Source organism: Osmerus eperlanus, chromosome 16, assembly GCF_963692335.1.
Source record: "Osmerus eperlanus chromosome 16, fOsmEpe2.1, whole genome shotgun sequence".
In the NCBI taxonomy this organism is placed as follows: domain Eukaryota; kingdom Metazoa; phylum Chordata; class Actinopteri; order Osmeriformes; family Osmeridae; genus Osmerus; species Osmerus eperlanus.
In genome coordinates, this window is record NC_085033.1 from 2,715,377 (window position 1) to 2,741,671 (window position 26,295).

Consider the following 26,295-nt stretch of genomic DNA (forward strand, 5'->3'; position numbering starts at 1 on the left):
AGGAAATATTTCCTCAGACCTCATGCCACTAATAACGACTGGGGCCTAGAGAATTGATGCATTGGAAAACGAATGTTCAAATATTTTTACCTCCATAATAATGGGTTTGTTAGTTTTCACAGCCTCAGTAATTGAAAGTCCAGACACGTCTTTTTGTCATTAGAAAAATGTCTTGCATAGCTGTGTACTGTTACATGTACCAATACTAAAATATACTGATTCTGCTCCCCCTGTGTGAGCAAAATATCTAGTTTTTCAGCCTTACTTATTGAACCCAAAAGTTCTTTACTATTTTTATTTGATTGTAATTACTGTTTATTTATTTATCATGTCAATGTTATTGTAGCTGTATTCTGTGTATTTTACAAAACATTTTGACTTTTCACATTGAAAGAAAAAAAGCGTATCGTAACTCTTATTTTGAAAAGGTTTGACGCAATCAACCGGAAATTAGATACCTCAATGATTCTGACGTCAGCTGCCTCAACGCGCCACCGCTTGAGCTGAAGTTCTTGCAGGTTTTCCTGTTTTGTTAGCAAGTTAAGATACAAAGGTGTAGTTAAAAAAGATCCTAGCACATTACTCACTGCTATACACATGTGCTGTATTATTATTGTATTTAGTGTGCTACCATGGCTTTTGTTGGAAAGGTATGTTTTTAGCTTTTTTGTTTATGTACGATCAACTTCGCTACAGTAGCTATCTTTTTATAACGTTGTGCCGGGCTGTGAGTCCAGCCAATGCCATGTCTCTCCAGCCCAGTGTACCTAAGTAATCAGCCTTCACCAATCTCTGTAAATTACACATTTATTATACATTGTGAATTATTTTTCAGCGCAAAAGGTACTCCAAGGACATAAAGTTAATCTTTTTTCCGGATGATATAAATGGAAGCAAGACAGTGGGAAGAGAGACGTCCACCTCGGCTAGTTCTGTCTCCAAGTCCTGGGAGAAATGCGGAGACAGTTTTTTGGACACTCCAGTTATAAAGGTCAATAAATATAATTTGCAATTAACTGCACATTGAGGCTAATGGTTTGTAGGGCTCAGCCTACTATTGTTGCTATTCATCATTCTTCACCAATTTACTTGTTATACCCCCTTAATTCACATCTCCCTGTGCATCCTTTTGTCAGTTTGACTGTTCAAGACAAAAGGACTTTACTAACTGCATTATCTTTTTATACTAGAATCTTTGGTCGTCTGGAAAGAAGTCAGCTGTGAGACAGTTGGCTACACAGTCCAGCCATGGTAAACAGTTGAGGAAGTCCTGATAATTCCAGCGGCTCCTATCCATATTCATTTAGCTATTCATGTATTTAATACTGATAAAGCTATCTTCGAAACACAACCACACATCCAAATACTCTTTTCTCCACTGACTGATGAGACATTAGGGAATGACAGACTACTCTTGTGTGTCCAGTGCTGCCCGGCAAAGCCGGGTGTGACGAGGAGCCGGTGCACATTACATGGAGCTCCAGTGAAAGTGAGCAGTCAGACAGTGAAACCCAGCAGCCAACCCCCAGCCTGGTGAGGAAGGAGCCCTGTCTCTGTCCTCAGAGACCAGCCAGGACAACAGCCCCCATCCAGTCCTACAGCAGAGCGCTACGCATGCTCAGCACTGGGGCAGGTAAATACCTACAGCTAGTGCACTGATACTGTCTTCACTGTGGGGTCAACGTAGACTACGATTTGTTAGCGAGGAGGTATCTTCGTGGGAGAAATCGTCTCTAGTTGGCATGATTAGGTTTAAGGCTTGTTTGATTAGGCTGTGAATTAGAGCCCGACCGATATTATCGGCCGATATTAGGCCTTTTACTATCGGTATCGGCATTTATAATGGCCGATAAAAAAATGATAAAAAACCCCGGATGAAACACCCTTCAACCATGTTATGAGTGTTGGCGTTGCTTAGTTTGGCCACCAGAGGGCACTCTACAATGTCCCTGTTGGCAACACTCGTGTTTAGAACCACAAACCCTACAACCAGCTGATCCAGCCAGAGTCGGGCAGAGTCTTAGGGAAATCTGTTTATGTTTTGTTACGCGTTTCTGGATTTATTTTTATTTTATATATCGGCCGATATATCGGAATATCGGAATTTTAAATCACCAAATATTTGTATCAATATAGGTCTTAAAAATCCTTTATCGGTCGGGCTCTACTGTGAAAGACTTCTGGGTAGTCTGCGTATTAGCATTCTATCAACTAATAACTGTTATTGATCAACAGAGCAAACATGACTAGTTTAAACCAATCCTTTTTAGATGACCTACCTTCCATAGACTGGGACAGTGAGCCAAGTGAATCTGAAGATGAAGAGAAAACAGAGGGAGAGATTTCTGACTGTGCGTCTGGGTCCTGTGATGAACATCCAAAAGAAACCTCAAACCCCACAGACGTGAGTAGTTCTTTTGTCACAGACAAACATACCTGTGTCAATACCAAACATTGTTTCACCTTTGACCCAAAAGACCAAACAGACTGGCTAGTCCTCCAGTATGTACACAGTGCTATATTGTAGGACACTAGGTTGTGCTGTATACCACAAATTCCCTTGTGTTGTTTCTTTGCATTAAGCCTGTCAAAGCTGTCCATACTGTTGACACTGTGTTTCCTATCCCTCTACTTCCAGTTTGAGTGTATTAGCAGGGTCAAGCTCCATGTCCTTCAGGCCTCAGCAGGGCCACTCGGTGCTGGACAATACCTGACCGCTAAGCGAGGCGGTCTTATCTGTGCGCCACTGTGCTGTAGCTGGCTGTTATTGTATCTTTACATGAATTACCACTAGGTGGAGTATTGAATCTGTTGAGTATGTTCTCACAGCTGGAGACAGGCCTGATTTGAAGTAACACACAGTGTAAAGTGCATGTCAATGAACACAGTGCAGGATCTGAGCTCAGGTCTTGTTCCACTGGCGCCGGTGATAAAGTTGAGGGGAAGAGATGTGGTGTGCTGCTGTCTGATGTAGAGAGATGGAACCCTGCACTACTAACCAGCAACCCGCCCCACCAAAAGCATCCTTGAATGCGCCCCGCTTCTTGTCACGTTTCTTATTTGGTTGTTGTACCTAGCTGCGCTTAACCGGCCTAATGTCTGCCGGTGTTCCATGGTCAGTCTACAGGGACAAGGAAAGGAGGCTCGCATGATGTGACTTGACAGGGGTTGTGTAGCAGTGTTTGTCGAAGGCTGGCTCAGGCATGGGGAGAATGTGTTCAAGGAGTAGTGTTTCTACCTCTATTGTTTGTAAAGTTCCTCGTTTGCTGTGGGTTAACAGAAGGAGGGCTCCTGTCATAGAGCATGGGGAGTCAGGTGGCTGAGCGGTTAGGGAGTCGGGCTAGTAATCTGAAGGTTGCCAGTTCGATTCCCGGCCATGCCAAATGACGTTGTGTCCTTGGGCAAGGCACTTCACCCTACTTGCCTCGGGGAGAATGTCCCTGTACTTACTGTAAGTCGCTCTGGATAAGAGCGTCTGCTAAATGACTAAATGTAAATGTAAATGTAGAGCATATACAGTGCTGCTCCAAGCCCGCTGCTGCACCACTCAGCTGATCAGTTAACACGTGCACTGTTTTCATCAGAAAAACCGGGGACTCTGGGAGAGTTTCACTCAGGAAGGGGAGGTTTGAACTCTGAACTTGGGAGACGCTAAAACACGACTTCACTGCTGCCAAAGGAGCCTCGTTGAGCCTCGCTCGTACCGGAGATGAAGGGTTGGAGTCATGGTTTCTGGTGCGATAACATGGGCCTCAAATGTCGAGCGCTGAGAGGAAAGCTACTGCAGAAAGGAAGCGTCAAGTTGATAGTCATCAGGCCCCCAGACCCTGCTATTTCCTCCTGTCACACTTTCATGTGGCGCTATCAGCCGAGCAGGGGTCGCAGGGGATCCAAGTTCACCCAACTGGAGGTTTGTGGTTTGAGGCCCCTCTTAGGAGAAGTCTTGTGAAAGCACAAATGTGCTTAGAATCCTTTTTTTATTGCTGTGAGGACATCAGTGGCCTATATGACAAATACTTGTTTGGTCTAGTTAATCGTCAATGCTATCTGTTATGTTCTGATCATGTATTTTGAGAAAATACGCAAAAAGTCTGATTACGTATTAGTAACTATGTATGCAGCAACACGAGGACACTTTTTTTCGAGAATGTATGCGATGATTGCAATTACGTAGGCCTAATTGAAACACTTGATTGCAAATGTTTCATTTTGAGCGGTTTCCACTCGAGTCAGTGGCCCCTCTTCATTCCATGACGGCTCATTTCTCTCTTTGGATTGCCTCGGATAAGTGGGCAGTTTTTGATTCTCCAAAAAAAGAAACCAAAAGAAAATAACACCAACTTGTAACTTCCTGCCAACACCAACTCAAACTGGATCAAACAGGATATTGTGTGGAGGATCTCTATCGCAGGCCGAGAGTAATGACTTAAAATAAAGCAGTAGTATACACAGGCTGACTCACTCCACCCAGTCATGTCAGAGCTCTTGGTTATTGTTAGAGGTGTAGCGTTGGGGACCTGGTGTTTCAAGGCCGGGAAGGACACGATCTGTTTCCCGGACAGCGTTAGATCCACCTCCGAGAGGCACGACCCAGGCAGCCAAACGGGTTCCTAACTTGAGCCACATCTGGGCCTGCAGGGGCTATAAACAGATATTTACTACCGTTTGTCCAGCGAAAGATTGCTAAGCGGAGCAGACTCAGTGATGCCAGAAAACTGTGTACTTACAATGCTTTCAGTGCCGGGTGAACACATTTTTGAGCATAGGCCAGGAACATAGTGTTCCTCTCTCTGTAGCTAGTTAGAGTGTGACGTCGGCTGGCATCCTGCCCAGCAAGGTCAAGTTGATTCAAATAAGAGAGCGCGTAGGCTGACGGCCTGGTATGCTAGTCTTGTCTGCACATGACAGTCCCAAAAAAAACACAAAACCTGTCTCTCCGTTGGATTTTTCCATGGGAACTGGTATTCTCAGGTGTACTCTGAGGAGACGGAAGCCTATAAAAAGTAGTGTTGGTGCATCTTGTTCTTTTGTATCACTAACTGCAATATTGTCGAGCAATAAGGATAGAGCTAACAAGTCATGTTTTTTTAAATATAAAACAAATGACATAATTATATAATATATTTGAATATTACAATTTGTTTTGTTTAACGTGTGACACACTTAAAGAAGAAAGAGTTGTTGAATAGCTCTAAATTGCAAAGCCCATATAAACAACCCAAGTTACAATGAGCTCCTGTCTATCGCCGCGTTTGAGTGTGTAAGTGTTCCTGGGTGTGCCCCCCCGCCCCCAACGCAGGTGACAGACACAGAGATCTCGGACTACGCCTCAGAGGGAGAGAGCGCGGCGGCCCACGGCAGGACCCCCAGCCTGTCTGAGGGCCGCGCGCTCCCAACGGGGAGGGCCAGCGAGAGGTCAGCCAGTGACTGGGTCAGGGCAGCTCAGGCCATGCTGCAGACGCCTCTGAAACAGGGCCACGCGCACTCCAAGACCCCAGAAGACTCCAGCAAGAAGAGAAGGAAGTTCCAGAGGTGAAGACCACTTTTAAGTGTGTTAAAGAAACAACACGTGTAATCTATGTCAGTACATGAGTATGTTGAGGGGACTTTGTGGGAGAGAAGGTTGGGGAGGAGGCAGGGGGGGAGAGGTGCTGGTAGTGAGAGGGTGTTGCTGATTGCTTCACCTCCCCTCTCGTCTGCTGGTTCGGAGGGAGTGATGTTTCCACGGCAGTTTTGCTGATCAAAAGGGCACCTGGGAGCATCGCGGGGGCGCTAAATGTCACCCCGTCACTGTGAAAGACCCTCAGATCAGACCCAGACCTCCTCCGCAGTTCAGTCACCTCGCCGCCAGGCGCAGAGCCGTCAACTTGCCGCGTTTGACCCCCGACGTGTTTGTTTGTCCCCAGTGGAGGTCTGGCCGAGAGGCTTAACCGATTACAGTGCAGACAGAGATCTGCCATCAGCTTCTGGAGACACCAGTCCATCTCCACAGGAACGACAGGTAACACACAGTCCATCTCCACAGGAACGACAGGTAACACACAGTCCATCTCCACAGGAACGACAGGTAACACACAGTCCATCTCCACAGGAACAACAGGTAACACACACACACACAGTCCATCTCCACAGGAACGACAGGTAACACACACACACACAGTCCATCTCCACAGGAACGACAGGTAACACACACACACAGTCCATCTCCACAGGAACGACAGGTAACACACACACACAGTGCACGCCGCTCTCTCTCTCTCCACATCACAAGTCCCCACGTACAGCAGCCGCTGTCTGTTCAGATCAGACGCCAGGCGTGACACTCTAAGATGAGACCAGATTTGATTTGTTGCTCAGATCTGTGGTTGGGGAGTTCGAGGGCGCATCAAGGAAATGCTCGTTGGTCGGCGTGGCAGTGATCTCAGGGCAGTAAGTAGGTGACAGGAAGTCGCGTGCTCGCTCGCTTGTTTTTCGTCTTTTCCTTTCCACGCTACGCCAGCAGCACGCGTCGGGTGTAAAAGGGGTCTGGGCGATTAGGCGGAAGCGCGCTTTGCAAAAGGTGACGGTTGATTGTGGAAACAAAGTCGGAACAGTCACGTTGCTCCTCCTGCTGTTTAGGGGTCAGCGGATGCTTCAGTCACACTCAGGCAGAGCGAGGTTGGTTCTTGTCAGGATGATAACCAGCCTGGCCTGGTTTTATTTTCATTTGAGGTCATGGTTGGTGGCTTTGTGGGGGCCCCTCCACGTTCAGTAAAACCTTTTTTCTTTTACTGAACAAAGACACTCCCCAGATGAATTCTGACAATTTTCTATTTACAAATTGAGCCTTTTGTCCCGTCCTCGCCCCCGTAAACGTTGGAGCGGTTGCTAAACAGCCCACCGTTTAGCGATGCGAGAGACGACATTGTTGATAAACAAACACGGCACCGAGAGACGGGGTGTTGTTGTCTCTGGCTCTCTCCTAATCTTATCATTCGCATAAACATGTTATGGATAACTCTCTTACACAACTGGTGAGAGCCGTCATAAAACACCTGTTCGTCCTGCCCGCGGTGGGAGTGTTTCCCGATGCCGTTTCATCTCGCAGTCTGTTCCTCTTCAGTCAGTTGAGTTACAGTATTACGGTTGAGAATGTCCTGTTAACCCTCGTGCTGCCTTCGGGTCACATGACCCAAAGGTTCATAACGAACCATTGTTGTGTTTACCCAATTTTACCCAATACAAAAACAAATAAAAATAATTTTCTTTTAACCATTCCAATGTGGGGGGTCTGAGACAGCCCGACAGTTAAAAGAAAATGCTTCACTTTGTTTTTGTATGAGGTAAATTTGTCGCAATACGACGGTGGGTCACAATGACTGATGGGTCAGAATGACCCGAAGATAACACAAGGGTTAAGCACTGCACAAAAGGCCCTGTCTGTCCAATAACTTCAGGATCAAAAACACACATTCAGGCAGAAACGTGTTTAAACAGTTCCCATCAGTGTGCGCATGTGAGGTGAAACACACCCAGAGGCCATTAGCAATTGTCACATACTCACTCATAGGGCTGCATTGTTTGAACTGAATTTCATAGGTATTGTGATTCATATCTCTCATAGCCTATAGCCAGTTATACGCTCGCTGGTATTCAGCCAAGTCACTGGCTGCTTATACAAACTTGAATTCACACCGTCAGACACTCAGTCAGTGACCCTGTCAGTCAAAGTTAAAGATCTGGAACACTAGAGTTAACTGATGGGTAACCTCCATGTTGCATCAAGGTCCATAGGGATAGACAGTTAAGCCTAAGTTCTACAAGTCCCTCAATTGGCCACACAAACACACACACACACGCTGGCTGTTGTTCCTGTTTCCTTCAGTGGACAGGCCTGGCGTGCTGCTGTTGGAGGTGCTGTGTGTCCGAGAGGAGAGCTGCATGCAGCTGGCCCTGTGTGAGCACCAGCATCAAGAAGCCCTGCCTGGCCAGCACCCCCAGGACCCCCCCTCCACCTCCCCAGGCCGGCTCCTGGTGCTCTTCAGCAGGGAAACGGCCGCCCAGCTGGTGCCTGCGCCCGGAGATGTCGTCCACGTCTACCCACCGTGGTGAGAGAGGGTGTCCGCATGGCGAACAGGACGGTTTGGCAGCTAGCTTTCTGATCAGGTTGAGAGATCAGTCTGTTTTCTTTATCTACCCCACCTATAGCCCAAATGAGTTTATCTACCCCACCTATAGCCCAAATGAGTTTATCTACCCCACGTAGAGCCCAAATGAGTTTATCTACCCCACCTATAGCCCAAATGAGTTTATCTACCCCACCTAGAGCCCAAATGAGTTTATCTACCCCACCTATAGCCCAAATGAGTTTATCTACCCCACCTATAGCCCAAATGAGTTTATCTACCCCACCTATAGCCCAAATGAGTTTATCTACCCCACTTAGAGCCCAAATGAGTTTATCTACCCCACCTATAGCCCAAATGAGTTTATCTACCCCACCTATAGCACAAATGAGTTTATCTACCCCACCTATAGCCCAAATGAGTTTATCTACCCCACCTATAGCCCAAATGAGTTTATCTACCCCACCTATAGCCCAAATGAGTTTATCTACCCCACCTAGAGCCCAAATGAGTTTATCTACCCCACCTATAGCCCAAATGAGTTTATCTACCCCACCTATAGCCCAAATGAGTTTATCTACCCCACCTATAGCCCAAATGAGTTTATCTACCCCACGTAGAGCCCAAATGAGTTTATCTACCCCACCTATAGCCCAAATGAGTTTATCTACCCCACCTATAGCCCAAATGAGTTTATCTACCCCACCTATAGCCCAAATGAGTTTATCTACCCCACGTAGAGCCCAAATGAGTTTATCTACCCCACCTATAGCCCAAATGAGTTTATCTACCCCACCTATAGCCCAAATGAGTTTATCTACCCCACCTATAGCCCAAATGAGTTTATCTACCCCACCTAGAGCCCAAATGAGTTTATCTACCCCACCTATAGCCCAAATGAGTTTATCTACCCCACCTATAGCCCAAATGAGTTTATCTACCCCACCTATAGCCCAAATGAGTTTATCTACCCCACCTAGAGCCCAAATGAGTTTATCTACCCCACGTAGAGCCCAAAGGAGTTCTCCACCTAGAGCCCAAAGGAGTTCTATGCTTTCTTTGATTATAATTTTTGTACAGCCTATTTAGCCCTACCTATTTGTTTGTTATAAAGTTGTACTAGGCCCTATCTCAGCCTTTGTCCCGGTCCTAGATCCAGCCCTAGTACCACTGCCAGTCAGTTGCAGTCCTAGATCCAGCCCTAGTACCACTGCCAGTCAGTTGCAGTCCTAGATCCAGCCCTAGTACCACTGCCAGTCAGTTGCAGTCCTAGATCCAGCCCTAGTACCACTGCCAGTTCAGTCTCAGTCCTAGATCCAGCCCTAGTACCACTGCCAGTTCAGTCTCAGTCCTAGGTCCAGTCCCAGTCGCAGCCTGCTACCAGTCAGCCTCAGCTCCAGAGTCTGTGTGAGACCCTGTCGACCCTGTCCCAGTGCCAGCTGCTGCACATGCTAGGCAGAGGGGCGTGCGTTGAGCTTGTTGTGGAGGGGAGAGGGAGTTAGCCGTGTCTGACTCCAGCTGTGTGTGTAAGGGAGGGGGGGAGGGGGGGTACGCTGGAATATCCAGGCTGGGGAAGTACAGGGGCCTGCTCAGCCTGCTGACGTCACCAGCTGCTCCTGGGAATGCTCCACATTCCTCTTCCTGGCAGTAGTGAGGTCATTTCCAGCAAACCGGGAAAGAACACACTGGGATTATTTTCTGGAGCATTTGGGAACAGAGTGGAAGAAGCCAGGAGACAGGATTGAAAACACATGCTGCTCTGCTTTAGCACTGGAGCAGCTATTCACACTGTGTGTGTATGTTTTTTTTTGTTTACCACAGCTAGCGTAGTAAAGTGGACCCCCGCAGTTTTCAAAGTACCCTTTTTGCATAAGTCGTCAAGTTTAGTTTTTTATGAATTTCAACCACATATGCTTATTGCCAGCCACTTTTGTTAGTTTTCCTTGAAGTTTATGAACTATGGCCTTAAATGTATGGTCAACTTTTTTCAAATGGACCTCATTCTAAACCTCTTGGAATTCATAAAAAAACACACTAACAAGTTAACTTAAGTGGAAAAACCCGGAATCCAGCATATAAGGTGGAGGAGGTCTGGTCAAATTCCACTTGTTATCAGTTTCCTGTGTGACACGTGAACTCTTGCCTCCCCCATGCTCCTGGGCTGAGTGGGCTGGCCCCTCCCTCTGGGTGAGTGGGCTGGCCCCTCCCTCTGGGTGAGTGGGCTGGCCCCTCCCTCTGGGTGAGTGGGCTGGCCCCTCCCTCTGGCTGAGTGGGCTGTGGCCTCGGCGGAATTACCTGCCTGAGTCCTGACTCACCCCCGCTCTGACGACAGCACCCAGCCAGGCCACTCCTTAACCCAGCCACCTGATGACAGCTGCCCTCGGGCACCTGAACACCCCTGCATCACACTTCCTGTCAGCAGGCCTCTACTGTACCTGTCCTGTACACACACACACACACATCGTACTATGTGTACCACACCACTTCCTGTGTGATGACCCACGTAGATAACAGCCCAGAAACCGAATCATAATTGTTTTCATTTTTTTAAAGTCTCTGATTCAGTGTTGACAGTTGTTATTGAATGAATAGAAAGTATGGAGGAGCAGGGGGGGGGCGTATTTTACCGAAAGGAACATATGTCATCTCGCTGAGAATTGGGTCTGTTCTGACTGTACCGTGCAAATGTACAGTATAATATTGGAACCACGCTAGTTTACCCTGACACTGCCTCCACTGGCATTCCAAAATTCGGAGGCACGCGGTGACAAGTACACGCACCAAAGCCCCAGTTCTCAGATTGCTACTATAGTCATCTTCTGATAACATCTGTCATAAAGGGAGAGATTCTCAGTATTGGGGAGAATGCTGTCTCGTAGTTGTCTAGATCAAACCGTCCGGAGTCAGCCAGGTAGGTTACCACTCAGGTGTGCAAACACATCCTCGAAAAGTTCTTTACCGATTTTCGAAAGAAATGGTTTGCTGTTGGTTTTTTTCCCTCTCATTTTGGATGGGATCCAGGTGTTTTCGATTTTCAGTTTGGTGTGTGAGACCAAAGCAATAATTATAGTTTTGGCGTCGTTGGTTAGAAGTGGAAGGAAAATGTTGGCAGCCAACCACCCGTCGCTAAGGTGACTGATGGCGGCGTCGAGAACACTCTCCATCAGACTCTGTTCCTTCTCTGAGAACCATGCATAGGAATCCACTCAAGTGGAACATGTACCTTTTTTCTGTGTAGTGACTGATCCGTTGTCAGTTTTCCACTCAGCGTGGGGCTTAGTTGTGCCTGTCCCTGGAGGGTACGCGGTGACGAGACGCGGGGAGGAAAGGCGGAGGTTGCTTATCTACATGCTGACATTCAACCATGGTCTACAACCCTCCTATAACCCCTCTAACACCACACAACATTTTCCACACACCAGTGTTCGAAAACCTGTATCAGGAACAGCTTCCGCTGAATACTCAGTTAGCGTTGACTTGTTTTCCATAACCATATTACTGTGGTTCCATATGGTTAAATATATGCCCCCCCCCTCTCCGTGATTGCAATTCTACGAAACTGCTCTGACCTCTTCTCTGTTCTTCTCTCCGCAGGCAAAGCCTGGTTATGGAGGGTGACAACATGACTGCTATTCTCAACACCCATTTCAGCCAGAAGCTCTTGTCTGAGTCCGGACAGGCCAGACAGAGCGTCCCCAGAGCCCTGCTCTCCGTGGAGAGACTCTGCTCCTACTCTCTGACCAGGTCCTTCTGTCTGCTGGACATGAACCAGGCCTCCCGCCACGGAGAGGCTCCTGCCACTCAGGTCCACTTCCCTCCCAGGAACACGCACACACTTGACACAGCGCTGGTTCTCATGGGCCACAGACTAACACCACGTCTGTCCCCCCGTGTGTCCAGGTGGCTGGCCCCCAGTCTGGGAGCTCCCGGCGGGGGCTAAGCGTGGGCTGTGACTCCCTCCTGGAGGCCATCGAGGGCCTGGGCCCGGCTGGCTCAGTGGGCCAGGAGGTGGAGGTGGTGGTCCAGAGGGTCTACCTCAGCCCCCTTCAGGAGCGCTTCCCCGCGGCCGTACTCAGGCCCAAGGCCCCCTGCAGACCCCCCTCGCGCCCTGCCATGCCCAGCGCCAGCAGCAGGTATGCGCACACCCCCCTCACCCTCTCACTCCTGACTCACTTTCAGTTTAGTGTAGCTTATTACCGAATGACCTTCTGTGTATTTAGTCATGGCAGGGGAAATAACATGGCTGTCCACTTCTCGCTAGACAAACTGTATCTCATCCAGTGGCTGTATCAGAAACCGTATGCTCCACCTCCCCACGGCTCATTGGTCATCTGCCACTCCTTGGTGGCACAGAGTGTCCTAGTTTCTAGCTATTGTTAGCAGAACAGGCTCCACCTAGCTCTCTCCCTGCATCCAGCCAGATGGCATTGCTTGACAAAGGACACAAACACGTCTAATTGAATCCAGGCGTGCTGTGAGTGATGCGGGCCAGTTGTGTGGAAAGGCATGAGTCATGTTGTGTTGGTTAGCTCTGAGGAGGGTCCCAGCACCAGGCCAGGCCTGGCCAGGTCCGGGTGCGCGCCCCATGTCCTGGAGGGTAGCAGGTCCGGGTGCGCGCCCCATGTCCTGGAGGGTAGCAGGTCCGGGTGCGCGCCCCATGTCCTGGAGGGTAGCAGGGCCGGGTGCGCGCCCCATGTCCTGGAGGGTAGCAGGTCCGGGTGCGCGCCCCATGTCCAGGAGGGTAGCAGGTCCGGGTGCGCGCCCCATGTCCTGGAGGGTAGCAGGTCCGGGTGCGCGCCCCATGTCCTGGAGGGTAGCAGGTCCGGGTGCGCGCCCCATGTCCAGGAGGGTAGCAGGTCCGGGTGCGCGCCCCATGTCCTGGAGGGTAGCAGGGCCGGGTGCGCGCCCCATGTCCTGGAGGGTAGCAGGTCCGGGTGCGCGCCCCATGCTTGTCCCCTGACCAGAGGAGCAGGCCTTGTGTCTGTGGGAGATGATGGAGTTTACACTGTACCTGTTATGATCAATGGCTGTTTGAGGCCTGGAGGCAGGGGTTTATGCTAGCAGCATATGGTTCCTTCCTTGAAACAAATGTTTTTTTGTACCTCACAGGCTAATTTCAAAAGAAATCAAATGGATGTCTATCCATCTTCACACAAACACTTTGATTGACAATGAAAACATGCTTATCTATTGAAAATAGAATTCTGAAATATCTTATTTGCATACTTATTACTATTACATTAACAATAAAGAAGTCATGTTTTGAACTTGGGCCAGCAATTCTTGCTTGCATTGACTTTCTTAAGTGTATGATCCATCAACATAATCCAATTAGCATCAGTGTTAACATGTAGCTGCCCCTAACCTTCTCACCCCCTTCAAGCTGACACTAAACCCAGTTCACATCTCAATGTGCCTATGAGGATCCACCTGTGGAGATGGATGACCTACTCTGGGACGGGGTGGAGTGCTTAGTCGACTAATCAAGCAGTTGAAACGGTGTTTGCATAATCAGCCTGGGGGTGCAAAGAGGTTGACCAAAGGTGAAAGGTTCCAAAAGGGTGACGGCTGCCATGTCATCGGATGGCCTTTTTGTGTCCCACAATAGACTCACATCATGAAGGAATGGGAAAAAATACATCTGAAATCTGAATACCAATAGTGTTTGCTGGAACTAAGGGTGGAGGAGTGGTCTGGTTTGTGGTCCATTACATCCACATGTGAGGCCCGTGTGCTTGACCTCAAGCTGCTGGGGCCTGCTCTTAGTGTTACTATTGTCCTCAGCTGAGTAATGGGATTGAGGGGAGGGTGGGGGGTGGTGTGGTCGGGAGTAGCGACAAGGACAGTCCTGGTCAGCTGACAGGAGGACCAGAGCGGGTGGGCGATGGGCGGTAACCCGACGCCCCCCCTCCTGCCACGCGGCCCGCCGCCGGTAAACAAACGCCTCCCTCAGACGGGAAACACTGGTCTCTCCCTTCTCCCTCCCTTCACACAACCAGATCCAACAGGTTTAGGGGATGGTCAGGAAGTGACCGCAACTTCCGGCGATTTCGATTGGATGTCTTGGCCAAGCCCCCACATAGGCCTCAATGTGGCTTTTTTAGATGAGAACAGCACAGTACATTTAAACAGACTGTAACTGCATTCTGTCATGGTGTGGCTGTTCTCCCTGTTGTGTTTTTATGCTACTATTCTTCCTGTGAGAACCTTCCTAACTTGTTGATAGCCTGGAGGCTGTAAGAGCCTCGCCCGCTGTGTTGTGCTAGTGGTCTAACTGGCCAGCCCTCCAGCCCCCTTCAGTCTCTCCAGTTTGTGCCTCCAAGTCCCTTCTGATATCCTGTTCCCAGTCTCTCCCTCACATGACCACTTCAGGTCTTAATCACTGCTCTAGTTGTTGAAGTCACAGACTGCTCTGTCCAAGGGGAGAGACCAATAAAACACATTTGTGCTCAAAAGAAAGCCGCCGAGTTCCAGTAAATTCTCAGATTGAATAAACAAGAAGATGAACTGTGTGTAGGGAGACAGGACAGGCGGGCTATTTTCCTGCTGCAGAGGGGACATGGTGTGCTTCAGGGATCCTGTTACAACTGTGTTTATCACTCTCCGCGCTGTGATTGGTGCACGCACAGAGGAAGGAATCCCACCCACATGCCCCCCCTGCCAATGAGGCCTCTCGGCTGGGTTCTCGGTGTGTAGGTCGCTCGCTTTCTGTGGGGGCCGGGCCGGGAGTGTGCTTGTGCACGCACACACATGCCTGGGTGTCTGTGTGCGAGAAGGCGTGCGTGTGTTTGGACAAGCTCGATAGATCGCAATTCCAGGAAGCACCTCCGAGTTGCTGAGAATTCCAGTGATTGCTCTCAAAAACAAATTCCTCAAATCAGCCTGTGACTGGAGCCGGCCAATGGCAGCGGGGTTTAGGGGGTGAGGCCAGCGCGGGAGGAAGTGCTGGGGGGGCTAAGAGGAGGGCGGGGGCGGGGCCCGGGGCCGAATGCTTGTTTGTGTCTCTGGTATCGCCAAGAGAAGCCCCTCGCCCCTGTCTCCACTGTCCTTCAGTATCCCCTTCTCACCATCTGCCTTCCCTTTGGTCGTTCGCGTTGGAACAAGCTCCGCTTTTCTCAGGAAGAGAACCAGAGGGTTGTTCTCTGCACTCCTCTGTCAGGGCTGAGCGTGTGAATGCTTAGTCACTGCTAAACATCCCACAGATCAACATCACAGTCACAATCTCAACCCTCACCACCGCAGCACAAAGACACGGTTGGCAGTAACAGGAGAGTCGCAAGCATATGTCCAACTATATTTAGCTGTTGTCACAGTAAACAATGTAACATTACCCTCTTAGTCTGCATGGAGTTGTTGTTTGTTTATAACTAAACATTACTTGCTACTTTCTTGTGTAACCCTGGATAATTCCCTGCTAGTCAGTAGCTCGTGCTACGAGGTGTCTATACCAAGCCTAGCTGTGCCTGTAGGCTCCTGATTGACAGGAGTTGTTTATGTTTATGGCTTTAAAGTTCAGAGGGGGGCGGTCTCTTGATCAATGAGCTGACATGGAGGCCACCTTCAAGGTTTGCCTTAGGAACACTTCTATGAACACTTCTCCTGTAAATTACAAATGTTTGTTATTTGGTTTATCAAGCGATTTTTGATGTACTGGGTTTACCTGAGGACAAGCTATAAACAATGGATCTACTCCCATGAAAACAAAAGAAAAGCTAAGTGGTCCAGTGTAAGATATTTTCGCATGCCTTGAAATACCCTGGGTCAGACTTGTGTTTACCTACACAAGCTGTTTATCGGCTCTGTCAGGGGGTTGGGGGAGAAAAAACGGACAACTTTCTAGTGTCTGCGTGTGCGCAGCTAGCCTTGAACTTTCTTGTGGGTGTCACTATCCTCCACCCCCCTCCCCCCCCTCCTCCTCCCCTCCTTCTCCCTCCTTCTCCCCCCCCCTCCTCCTCCTCCTCCCCTCTTTCTCCCTCCTTCTCCCCCCCTCTCCTCCCCCCCCCCTCCTCCCCTCTTTCTCCCTCCTTCTCCCCCCTCCTCCCCCTCCTCCCCCCCCCCCCCCCTCCTCCCCTCTTTCTCCCTCCTCCTCCCCCCCCTCCTCTTCCCCTCTTTCTCCCTCCTCCCCTCCCCCCTCCTCCTCCCTTCCCCCCCCTCCTCCTCCCCCCCTCCTCCTCCCCTCTTTCTCCCTCCTTCTCCCCCCTCCTCCTCCCCTCCCCCCCCCTCCTCCCCCCCCTCCCCCCCCTCCTCCTCCTCCAGCTTCCTTGAGGGTTTAGGTTGGTTGAGGGGCAGTTCTATGGGCATATGTGAAGCCCTCTGTGACATGCTTGCGTGTAAAAAGGGCTATACAAATACATTTGATTTGATTTGATTTGATCCTCCTCCCCCCCTGTCCCCTCTCCTGAGTGAGCTGCAGAGAGCCCTTTCCCCCCTGCTCCCTCCCTGATTCGGAGAAGCGGGGCTCATGAACTTGGTGCTGGCAGCTTAGCACAGTACAAAGGCTGTGTCCAGACTTGAAGGGCTGTGCAGACAGGCAGCTCCCGCTCCTCCTCCTGCTCGGCTGCCGAGAGCGGCAGAGCTTGGCACAGAGCAGCATATCACAGCTCACTAGGTCAAAGGTTCACCCTTCCAACAACCTCCCACAGCTGCAGAAACAGCAAGCAGAAACATTTCAATCTGTCAATACAGGCCTTTCATAAATCCAGGCCTTTTTACTCAAACTGCAAAACCATTATAATTGTATTTATTTTACATGAAAAGGAAATATGCCTTTTTCTAAATGGTTCCGGTTTACTATGAACTGTATGAATGTGTGTTTCCTGTGTTGTGTCCCAGGCTGTGCGTGCTGGTCCAGGACAGCTACGGCATGTTCAGCGTGGTGCAGCTGCAGACCCAGGCCCGGCGGGACCCCCCGGACCTCCAGCTGTACAGCAGGAGGTGGCAGGGCCGAGCCTGTCTGCTGACACATGTCAAAGTGGTGCAGCGGGTCACTCGAGAGAGGTGAGAGAGAGAGAGAGATCCCCCACAGCTCTGAGTTAGCATGGAAACACCTACAACCAAGACCGTTAGGCCTAGAGTTCTGTGAAACGCCAGAGCTGTGTAATCGCGCTCCCCTTAGCTAGTCACCCAGCCTGAAACGTGTTAGCCCACTAAAGTGAAACGCCGGCAAGGGGACCCAAAGCAACCCCTGGAGCGCGGGCAGCTCCCAACCTTCTGGGCCCAGGCCCAGTACAACAGGTGTGACGGTTCTCCGCATGCTAACCAACAGACGGTGATTTTCCACTGGCCTCTGAACGGCTGGTCTCCATAGCGGCGCTGTGTATTTATGACGGGGGACGAGAACTGGATGTTTGTCAACACTGGCCCCGGCCAGTGTTGACATGGAAAGCGATATGGAGATGTGCACGCCGTCCCCGCGCCGCCCCCCGCTCAGATTACAAACAGTTCGAGGAACCGGGCGTGAGGACGTTCTGGAGAGGGGGGGCGGTTACGAGGGGGACATCGCCAGGAGTCGTCCTGTCCTGGCGGACACCCTGGGGGGTGCGTCTCGTAGCATTTCTGTCACCTTACAGCGTCCCATCACCCCCCTCATGAAACACTGCGTACTGAGATGGAATGTTCTCTCTCTCTCTGCACACCACGAGAATTGAGTATTTAAGTTTGGGGGTGGGGGGGGGTGAACGATTCATTCAGACGTTTTTCTCCGAGGGGGGTTGTCATGTGGTAAGGTAACTTCAGCCCAGACCTGCGCCCCGTCACACTGCGCACCGTCACACTGCGCCCCGTCACACTGCGCACCGTCACACTGCGCCCCGTCACACTGCGCCCCGTCACACTGCGCCCCGTCAGACCCGCGCCCCGTCACACTGCGCCCCGTCACACTGCGCCCCGTCACACTGCGCCCCGTCAGACCCGCGCCCCGTCACACTGCGCCCCCGTCACACTGCACCCTGTCACACTACGCCCCGTCAGACCCGCGCCCCGTCACACCGCGCCCCGTCACACTGCGCCCTGTCACACTGCGCCCTGTCAGACCTGCGCCCCGTCACACTGCGCCCCGTCAGACCCGCGCCCCATCACACTGCGCCCCGTCAGACCCGTGCCCGTCACACTGCGCCCCGTCACACTGTGCCCTGTCAGACCCGCGCCCCATCACACTGCGCCCCGTCAGACCCGCGCCCGTCACACTGCGCCCTGTCAGACCCGTGCCTGTCACACTGCGCCCCGTCACACTGTGCCCCGTCAGACCCGCGCCCGTCACACTGCGCCCCGTCAGACCCGTGCCTGTCACACTGCGCCCCGTCACACTGTGCCCCGTCAGACCCGCGCCCCATCACACTGCGCCCCGTCAGACCCGTGCCCGTCACACTGCGCCCCGTCACACTGTGCCCTGTCAGACCCGCGCCCCATCACACTGCGCCCCGTCAGACCCGCGCCCGTCACACTGCGCCCTGTCAGACCCGTGCCTGTCACACTGCGCCCCGTCACACTGTGCCCCGTCAGACCCGCGCCCGTCACACTGCGCCCCGTCAGACCCGTGCCTGTCACACTGCGCCCCGTCACACTGTGCCCCGTCAGACCCGCGCCCGTCACACTGCGCCCCGTCAGACCCGCGCCCGTCACACTGTGCCCCGTCAGACCCGCGCCCCATCACACTGCGCCCCGTCAGACCCGCGCCCCGTCACACTGCGCCCCGTCACACTGCGCCCCGTCAGACCTGCCGGAGCAGCAGAGCCGGTTCTCTGACACACTAACCCTGTGATTAGGAGCAGGTCTGACAGGCCGACAGGTTCCTGAAGACACACCGAACACACCCACTCACACACCAGACAGAGCAGACCACATTAACTGAGCCAACAGTTGAGTTGGGATTATATTTGAGATACTGTATATATATTTGTGATACATGTCTTTTTTTATATATAAAAACATTGATGACATTATACACGTATGCAGTGTATATATATATAATGTGATTTACGATCCTTGCGTCTCTGTCTTCACGCCAAGGATTAGATCAACTGAAGTTTCATTCAGCACGTAGCTCTCTATATCTGTACCACAATCTCGTCCAGATTACAGGCTCTTTGACAAATTGTCAGCGCGTGGGTGTGCCCGTGAACAAAATATACGTGTGCAGATCTCGTTGGTTTGGGGATGTGCAAAATGTCTATGAGAAAACATTGCATAGCGATGTACAGTAGTCGGTTGTATACTGTGCAACGCCTCAAGGCAGGATTCGAATTACGGGGGGTTTGGGGAGGGTTTGACCCCCCCTAATTAAGACTTGGATCCCCCCAAAAGAGGTAAAAACAACAGGTCGGGGGGGTCGATACATTTATATACCGTTCTTATCTGTAATCGTAAATATGACTTGATGCCCTGGAGAAGAAGTTGACCCCCCCCCCGATTGTCATTGTATAATTTGCACTCTGCCTCAAGGTGTATGAATGATATTTGGTAATGGAGCCAAAGAGGCCTAGAAGAATGTGTGTGTGTGTGTGTGTGTCTCAGTCTCAACCGCCTCAGGATGGTTTCTGTTGATCCTAAAACCCCTCTTGTCTCAACAGATTTGTGATTGAATGGAGATGAGAAGGAGGGTGAAACCACTCTAATCCCTCACCTCTCTCTCTCTGCCTCGCTCTTTTTCTCCCTCTCTCTTTGTATCTCTTTCTCTCTATCTCCCCCCCCCCTCTCTATCTCCCACAATCAAGGTGCCCCAGACTATTCAACCTAATAGACAGTATGTGGCCCCCAGTAGTGCCCATCAAAGTGCATGGAAGCACACACAGCCCTGAGAAAGTAGGTGTCTAGGTGTTTTGACCTTTAGGATTCTTCTTCCGAGGAAGAGGCGACTCAATGAGTGTATCGTCACAGGCCAGGGTCTTTTAGAACAACTGGGTTAGCTTGACTGTAGTACATGGTTGCTGTAGCGGCTAGTCAATGCCGATGTGTGTCTGGTTCCAGGACTGCAGGTCCGCGGGTCCAGCCCCCAGCTTCTGTTACCTGCTGTCAGGCCAGGAAGGCTCCGTGGAGCCCATCGAGGGCCAGGCCGTGTCCCCCCTCTACTGCACCCCCGCAAGACACACACTACGACACATCCTCCAGGTAACGGGGGGGGGAGTGAAGCATGAAGTCACCCTTCGTGCATGTTTGGATTTTCATTCCATCCCCCCTTTCTCTTTTTCTTTTGGTCTCTCTCACTGTCTCTCTCGCATACACAAGAACTTTCAATCCTTCTGATTAGAGATTGTTTGGAGTCTCTTTGTGCTTCTCTACTCCCATTTAAATCCCATCAGGTTTTCTTATATATTTTCTTGTTCCAGAACGAGCATGAAGGCCTCCGTGTCAGCTTCACCGCCACCGCTGTGTACAAGAGAACACAGGTAATCACCTGACAACACGCTGGGGGGGGGGGGGGGGGGGGGGGGGGGGGGTTGGGAGCAGGGAGACTGATAAGGCAGGCTGAACCAGCGGATCAGGGCACAGGGCGTCCTCCGACACGATCAATGAAACCTTTACACTTTGACCCTGCTGAGATAAGAGCTCAGAACACAGCTCTGGACTTTGACACACTCACACACACACACACAGTCCCTTTTTCCTACTGTTCCTCTGCCTTTCATGTCACTGTTGATGATACGCGTTACCTCAATGATTGGTCGTTAATCAGTGTTTGTGACACGATCAAACCCCCCCCCCCCCCACACACACACACACACACCCCCACCCCACACACACCCCCACCCCACACACACCCCCACCCCACACACACCCCCACCCCACACACACCCCCACCCCACACACACCCTCACTCTCTGCGCTCCCAGAACGCTGACGTGGGCCGGGCCGAGGCCTGGCTGGCGGTGACTGACCCCAGCCTGCAGGGTGCCGACGCCCCAGGCGGTGGAGGCAGACGGACGCTGGCTCTGTGCCTGAGGCCCTCCTGCCTGCTGGCCCCTCCTGTCGCCCAGGCTCTGCTCGCCCCTGGAGCCTGCCACCTGGCCGTCAGCGACGCAGTCCTGGAGAACGGTACGGAGCCCTTGATGCTGTGGCGCTGTTCCAACTCAACTCTAATTCCTGTACATAGTTGTAGTCATGCAAGGTTAAATAATTGTATAATTCCATACACAGTTATGTGTGTACATAGCTGTGTATCCTGGTGTATAGCTGGTTTTGACCTTTTATCGTTTCCGAAAGGAGATGAATAAAGTACCTGTATATCTTTTGATCTAATACGTTGTGATCTCTCAACGCCCAGGTGTCATTCTGTGTGTGGAACAGTCGGTTGTGCAGCTCCAGAGCCCTGTGGAGGCTGTGTGCAACACAGACAACACAGAGAGCTCCCTGTTCCTAACACAGGCCCCCAACCAGGCCTACTCCCTGCCACGGCCCATAAGGCTGGATCCCTTGGGCCCTGAAACCACAGCCAACTCTCTCTGCAGCCTGTCTGGTCAGTATTTGCTGTCTGTCCCTCACCTCGCCCCGCTGGTTTGTCCGGTCGTTGTTGGTTTGCCTTAAACACAACCATGTTTGTATTTGTATTGTTTTGGGATCTGTGGCTCTGCCGTTTTGTTCTGAATGCTCAGCAAAATGTTCTGTGGTTCTGCAAAGGCAGTGTTTTCTGTCAGTCACTCAGTCTCAGGTCATCCTTTGGACTCCAGACACTCTTCCAGAGCTGGGGAATTGTAGTATTCTTTTTTTTATTGGATTCAAAGTAAATAATTAACATATGGAAATTTGGAAGACCTCAGTGGTGTCAATGCTTAGTCATTTGTCAGGCAGTCTGAAAGCAATACAATCTGTTTAGTAGTGTCATTTTGTATTGGATTTATCCAGTCTACTCTGCTGTGGGATATTCATGATCAGGCCAAATGTGAAATACTATTAAGATAATAGACCTAAATGTTCAAGTGGGTTCTCAGTCAAACAGTAGCCAAATGTACTCCTCCTTAATCTGTTACATTGCTGTCATGTTCTGTTCACTATCTTGACTGTGTTACAGTATGCAGATGTGGAGGTAAGAGATGTCATCTACATTGGTCTTGTGTTGCTGCAAAGGGCAACAGTCTTGCTGTTGCAAGCCTTGGGGTTCATGACCAATCGACCCCACATGTTTGAGCAGCTGTTATAATGATATGACAAACAAAAAATTACTATTCACACTCTCTCTGAGCTGGGAGCGTGCATGTGTGAAATAAAAGACCGGAAGACAGAGTATTTTATCACTTTTTTTTTTATCTAACAGAAGGTGCTATATGTGTATGAGGCTGTCTTTGGTCTTCAGGATAAACGCTCCGTTTAGCAGAGGGAGTCAACACTTGCTATCTTTGTCACCGCTGATAAACATGTACAGAGGTCCAGTCTAATATAGCCCATGTTCTACGAAATGCGTCTTAACATTTATCAATCTTGTTTCCTCTTTTTTCAATTTAAGCAGCTATGCATTTAATGCCTTGTGGCACCTATTTCAACTTTACCTACTGTGTTTTTTTTTATTTTGTCTTTAGTTTTTGGTATGTTTGTTTTGGACAGGCGTAATAGTTGGTGTGGATGAGGACACAGCTTACTCCTGGCCAGTATGCAGCAGTTGTCTAAGTGACCGTTTGGAGATTGCTCCGAATAAAACGTACGTGCACAGACCACCCTCAGTTACCAATTTGCTTGTAAATAAGGATAAAGTCATGTCATCTGCAATCGAAAATGACCTGCGCTTGTCATTCTCCAGTCAAGCCTTCCATTGCTCGTCCTGTGATTCGACAGTGGACCAGCCAACCATTAAGATGCAGCTTGAAGCATTCATAAGTTCTTCACTAAGTGACTGTACTGTGAAAATTAAGGTGAGATGCAGCTCTTATTGTTAGTGTCCTCATGATTTAGCTTTGAACGCACCCCAATAATGTGCTTATTGCAAATGACTTGATCAATCAAATCATGAACCTGATTTTATAGTTGCAGTCAAGTTCAGTTCAGTAGACATGATGGTTCAACCAAGCCATTGTAAGGATAAGCAGCAGGTGTGTGGTTTAGATAGGTCAGCCATGCTGGGCTCAGATGTACTACGAGTGGTGTTCTGCAGGGGTTTGTCATCACCCAGGTGGTTACTATTTCTCTCTTTTACTTTTCTTTTTTAGCTACAACAATCCACTATTGTGAGCCTCCTAAACTCTGCAAAAAGTGACACTGAGGTGAGCTGACAAGCAAACTTTGTCAACTATGCACCTTACATTACACTGTAGTAAACATGCATTCAATGCACACCGTAGCCATAATATTTTGCCAGTGCTATTGGTTGCTAGATGATAATCTCCCAGAAGGCTCTTGATACACCCATGCACTGGCCCAGAATAACAACCAGGTATTTTTCATGCTCAGGTAGTGACCCTCCCATCTGCTTCAGTTCCCAGGTTACGAGGTCGAGAATGTTCTAGGGAAGGAGGTGGGGCCCCTCACTGCCTACGTCCGTGTCGTCACCAGGAAACCTGCCCTTTGGATTGGTCTAGAAGAAATCTGCCTAGCTGAGATTGGCAGCGTGATGGGGCCCAGTGAAATAAATCTGTGGCCTCAGCCTAACCCTGAGAGTTAGTCACTGCAGGCCTCATTTACAGCCGCAAGCTCAGTGAAAAAGCTTGGCTGCCCTATTTCTACAAGTTTAAAGCTCATGCATCAAACTATCTATGTGCTCAACTGAGGTGACTAGCAGGATATGCCCCTTTTGGTGTAAATACATGTTAAAGTCTTGTGTTTGTTGGAAGTCTACCTCCCAGTGCATTTTAAAGACAACTGAATGGCATAGCTAGTCACAATAAAATACAGTTGTGTTTTGAATATCAGTTCTTTTCTTCTCTTCCAATGAGACAATATCTTTCCTTATGACATAACACAACCAGGACACAGCTGTGTCACCCTCAATTTTGCCAAGTCATGGATCACTACACTTGAATAACTTTTCAGCAATTTTATTATAGATTCCAAGTATTTCAATGTTTTATACAAACTATATAAAATTCAAACATGCTCTGGCTTTTTTACAAAGTTTGGAATTATAAAACATGTACCATATCTGGTATAAAAACATGTAAATGAAGTGGTAAAATAATTTAATGTAAAAAAATGCATTTTTCCCCCGAAAAAAGATTATGGCATCAACATGAGTAGGCTCCGTCCAACATTTCCAGTGCCATGAAGGTAAGCTTTAAAATGCATCTGTTACAGATGGTAAATATGTATGAGGTATGTCTTTAAAAGTTCCGTTTAGAGATGCCAATAATCTATTATCGACTGTCCGCACCCGTGGACCCAAACGATGACTGCTTGAAGAATTCTCTCAAACCGGTCAACTCGCGAGTTAGCTGCTCTATAGTTTTGTGTAATCTGTCGTTCTCCGCAGCCAGTTCAATCATATTTTGCTGTACGTCAAGGTTGCGTTGCTTTGCCTTGTCCCTGCTTTTCCTCACAGCAATGTTATTCCTCTCCCGTCTCTGACGATATTCGTGGCTGTATCTGTCAACAGACTTTTTCACCCTCTCCTTTCCGATTTTACGAGGTGAGGAGTGGGCTGAGCTCGCGGAAGAGAGCGGCTCTGGGGTTGATGGTGGCGTAGGTTGTCCCATAGGCAAACTGACCGAGGTCTGTGCGCAGGTTTCTATCTGGGAAGGTAGTGACGAGGACATTTCACTGTCACTCCAATCCGGCTCATGTTTAATTGGTGCACTGAACATCTTGTCATATCCAACGTCGAGTTTCCTCTCGAATTCTTTTTGGCTTCCAACGACTGTGTATGTGTTGGTTGACAGCTGCTGCGGGTTGTTGATTGTCGAGTTTTGCATGTAGAAATCATTCTTTTCTTGTTTCACAGTATTGAACAGATCGAGAAAAAGTTCGTCGTTGCAAAGCTCAAGGTTTGGCACCGCTGTCATGGACTCTATGTACGAGCTGAAGTCAATGGCACTCTCATCGTCGTACATCGCAGGAGCTGTGCTTAACTCGGCCATGGTGCCGTCTTCGCCCGTGCCATCCCCTCGCCCGGGCTTGCAGACCTCCTGAAGACCGCTCCTCTTGTTATTGTCGTAGAAATTGGCAGGCTCCATTGACCAACTCATCTTGCATTGTGGTGACACGCACTGCGAATCCAGGCTGTATATGTCACACATGAACCCTGGTTTTCTCCACGTGGGGTCGGATGTAATCAAGTGTTGTCAATCAGTAACGTGCAAAGTCGATACAAAAGGCTATAGTCGCACAGTAGGCTACACTGCTGTGACCCCCTCTCTTCTATGACCACGGGTTGCGTTATTTAAGTGGCGTGGTTTAATCCCTGTGCGTAAAGTTGTCACCGCACGTTACTAACTTCTTGTCAGAAGTACCTAAGTTTTCTGAAGCAGAAGACTTTCGCGGAGTGTAATTTGTATCGTCCCCGTGCTTACGTCAACCGTTTAGCTCCCCCTTTGACAAACCAGTCATGTCAAGTTTGGGTCACGTGCTCCCCGTAGCTCCCATTTGATGAGAGAAGGGCGGGTGCAAAGGCCACCCCCTCTTTACTACGACTGTACTGGCAGGCGGACAATTTGATGTTGTTTATATAGTTAGACTTTCAAGCCAGCATTCGTCTTTAAATTTCTGATATAGCAAAGGAGACTCAAGTCAGGTGATACGGTATTTTGGACATGGTGTACAACCCAATGTTATTTTTAGCATTTCCCCTTCACCTCCAAAATAACGCACTGTTGCTGCATCAGTGTAGTAGCATGTCATATACACAAAACAGATAGATTGTGATTGTTTTATAAAAGCAATATCACAGTGAAATGTTATAGTCACATGAAAAACCCGCACAGAGACGGTTCACTGTCAGATACATTCAGGAAATCGGACAGAAAATATGTTGTTTGTCAGTTTCCTATTATCGTTGACAATGATTTTGACTTTGATTTGTTGTCAGATTATATTGACATTTTCATGTAACATACGCCACCCTGTGGCAAAAGTTGATGAATGGCGTAGCTGCAGGTACACGGTTTCTTCAACATACAATTTTCTAAAAAAATACACTAGGAGGTGTCTACAAAACACTCTTTTGTAGATTTGGTCACACGGTCAGTAATATAGGCCTACAGGAATTCTTATAGAGTACTCACTGCATTAACTGCCCTAAATTCAGTCGATCAAGTCTGAATAAAATGATAGCCTAAAG

The 26,295-nt window shown here is 49.5% G+C and overlaps 3 protein-coding genes across 4 annotated transcripts in view; 1 reads left to right on the forward strand and 2 right to left on the reverse strand.

Annotated features, from left to right (window-relative positions):
* Positions 1-2,402, reverse strand: part of LOC134036303 (coiled-coil domain-containing protein 178) — a 45,655-nt gene extending 43,253 nt beyond the window's left edge. The window contains exon 1 of the mRNA XM_062481182.1: positions 2,280-2,402. The gene's annotated coding sequence lies outside the window, so the exon portion shown is untranslated. The remainder of the gene's footprint in view (positions 1-2,279) is intronic.
* spidr (scaffold protein involved in DNA repair) lies at positions 470-23,924 on the forward strand. 2 transcript variants are annotated; one of them, XM_062481179.1, is made up of 20 exons: positions 470-650; positions 836-991; positions 1,191-1,251; positions 1,427-1,633; positions 2,271-2,404; positions 5,300-5,532; positions 5,907-6,001; positions 7,865-8,087; positions 11,700-11,910; positions 12,006-12,238; positions 16,938-17,102; positions 19,817-19,904; positions 20,070-20,210; positions 20,429-20,488; positions 20,933-21,134; positions 21,364-21,555; positions 22,638-22,731; positions 22,831-22,942; positions 23,237-23,290; positions 23,503-23,924. In XM_062481179.1, the coding sequence occupies exons 1-20, from the start codon at positions 633-635 to the stop codon at positions 23,686-23,688; spliced, it is 2,865 nt and encodes a 954-aa protein (XP_062337163.1). In that variant the 5' UTR covers positions 470-632; the 3' UTR covers positions 23,689-23,924. The 2 variants fall into 2 exon arrangements, 1 of the variants encoding a protein (XP_062337163.1); XR_009932401.1 differs by lacking the exons at positions 23,237-23,290; positions 23,503-23,924 and having other exon boundaries at positions 20,933-21,207; positions 22,831-22,876.
* A 121-nt stretch (positions 23,925-24,045) lies between these two features.
* Positions 24,046-25,491, reverse strand: cebpd (CCAAT enhancer binding protein delta). The gene has a single exon (XM_062481187.1). It carries the CDS (start codon positions 25,253-25,255, stop codon positions 24,377-24,379), a length of 879 nt encoding a protein of 292 aa, XP_062337171.1. The 5' UTR covers positions 25,256-25,491; the 3' UTR covers positions 24,046-24,376.
* Positions 25,492-26,295: the final 804 nt, after the last annotated feature.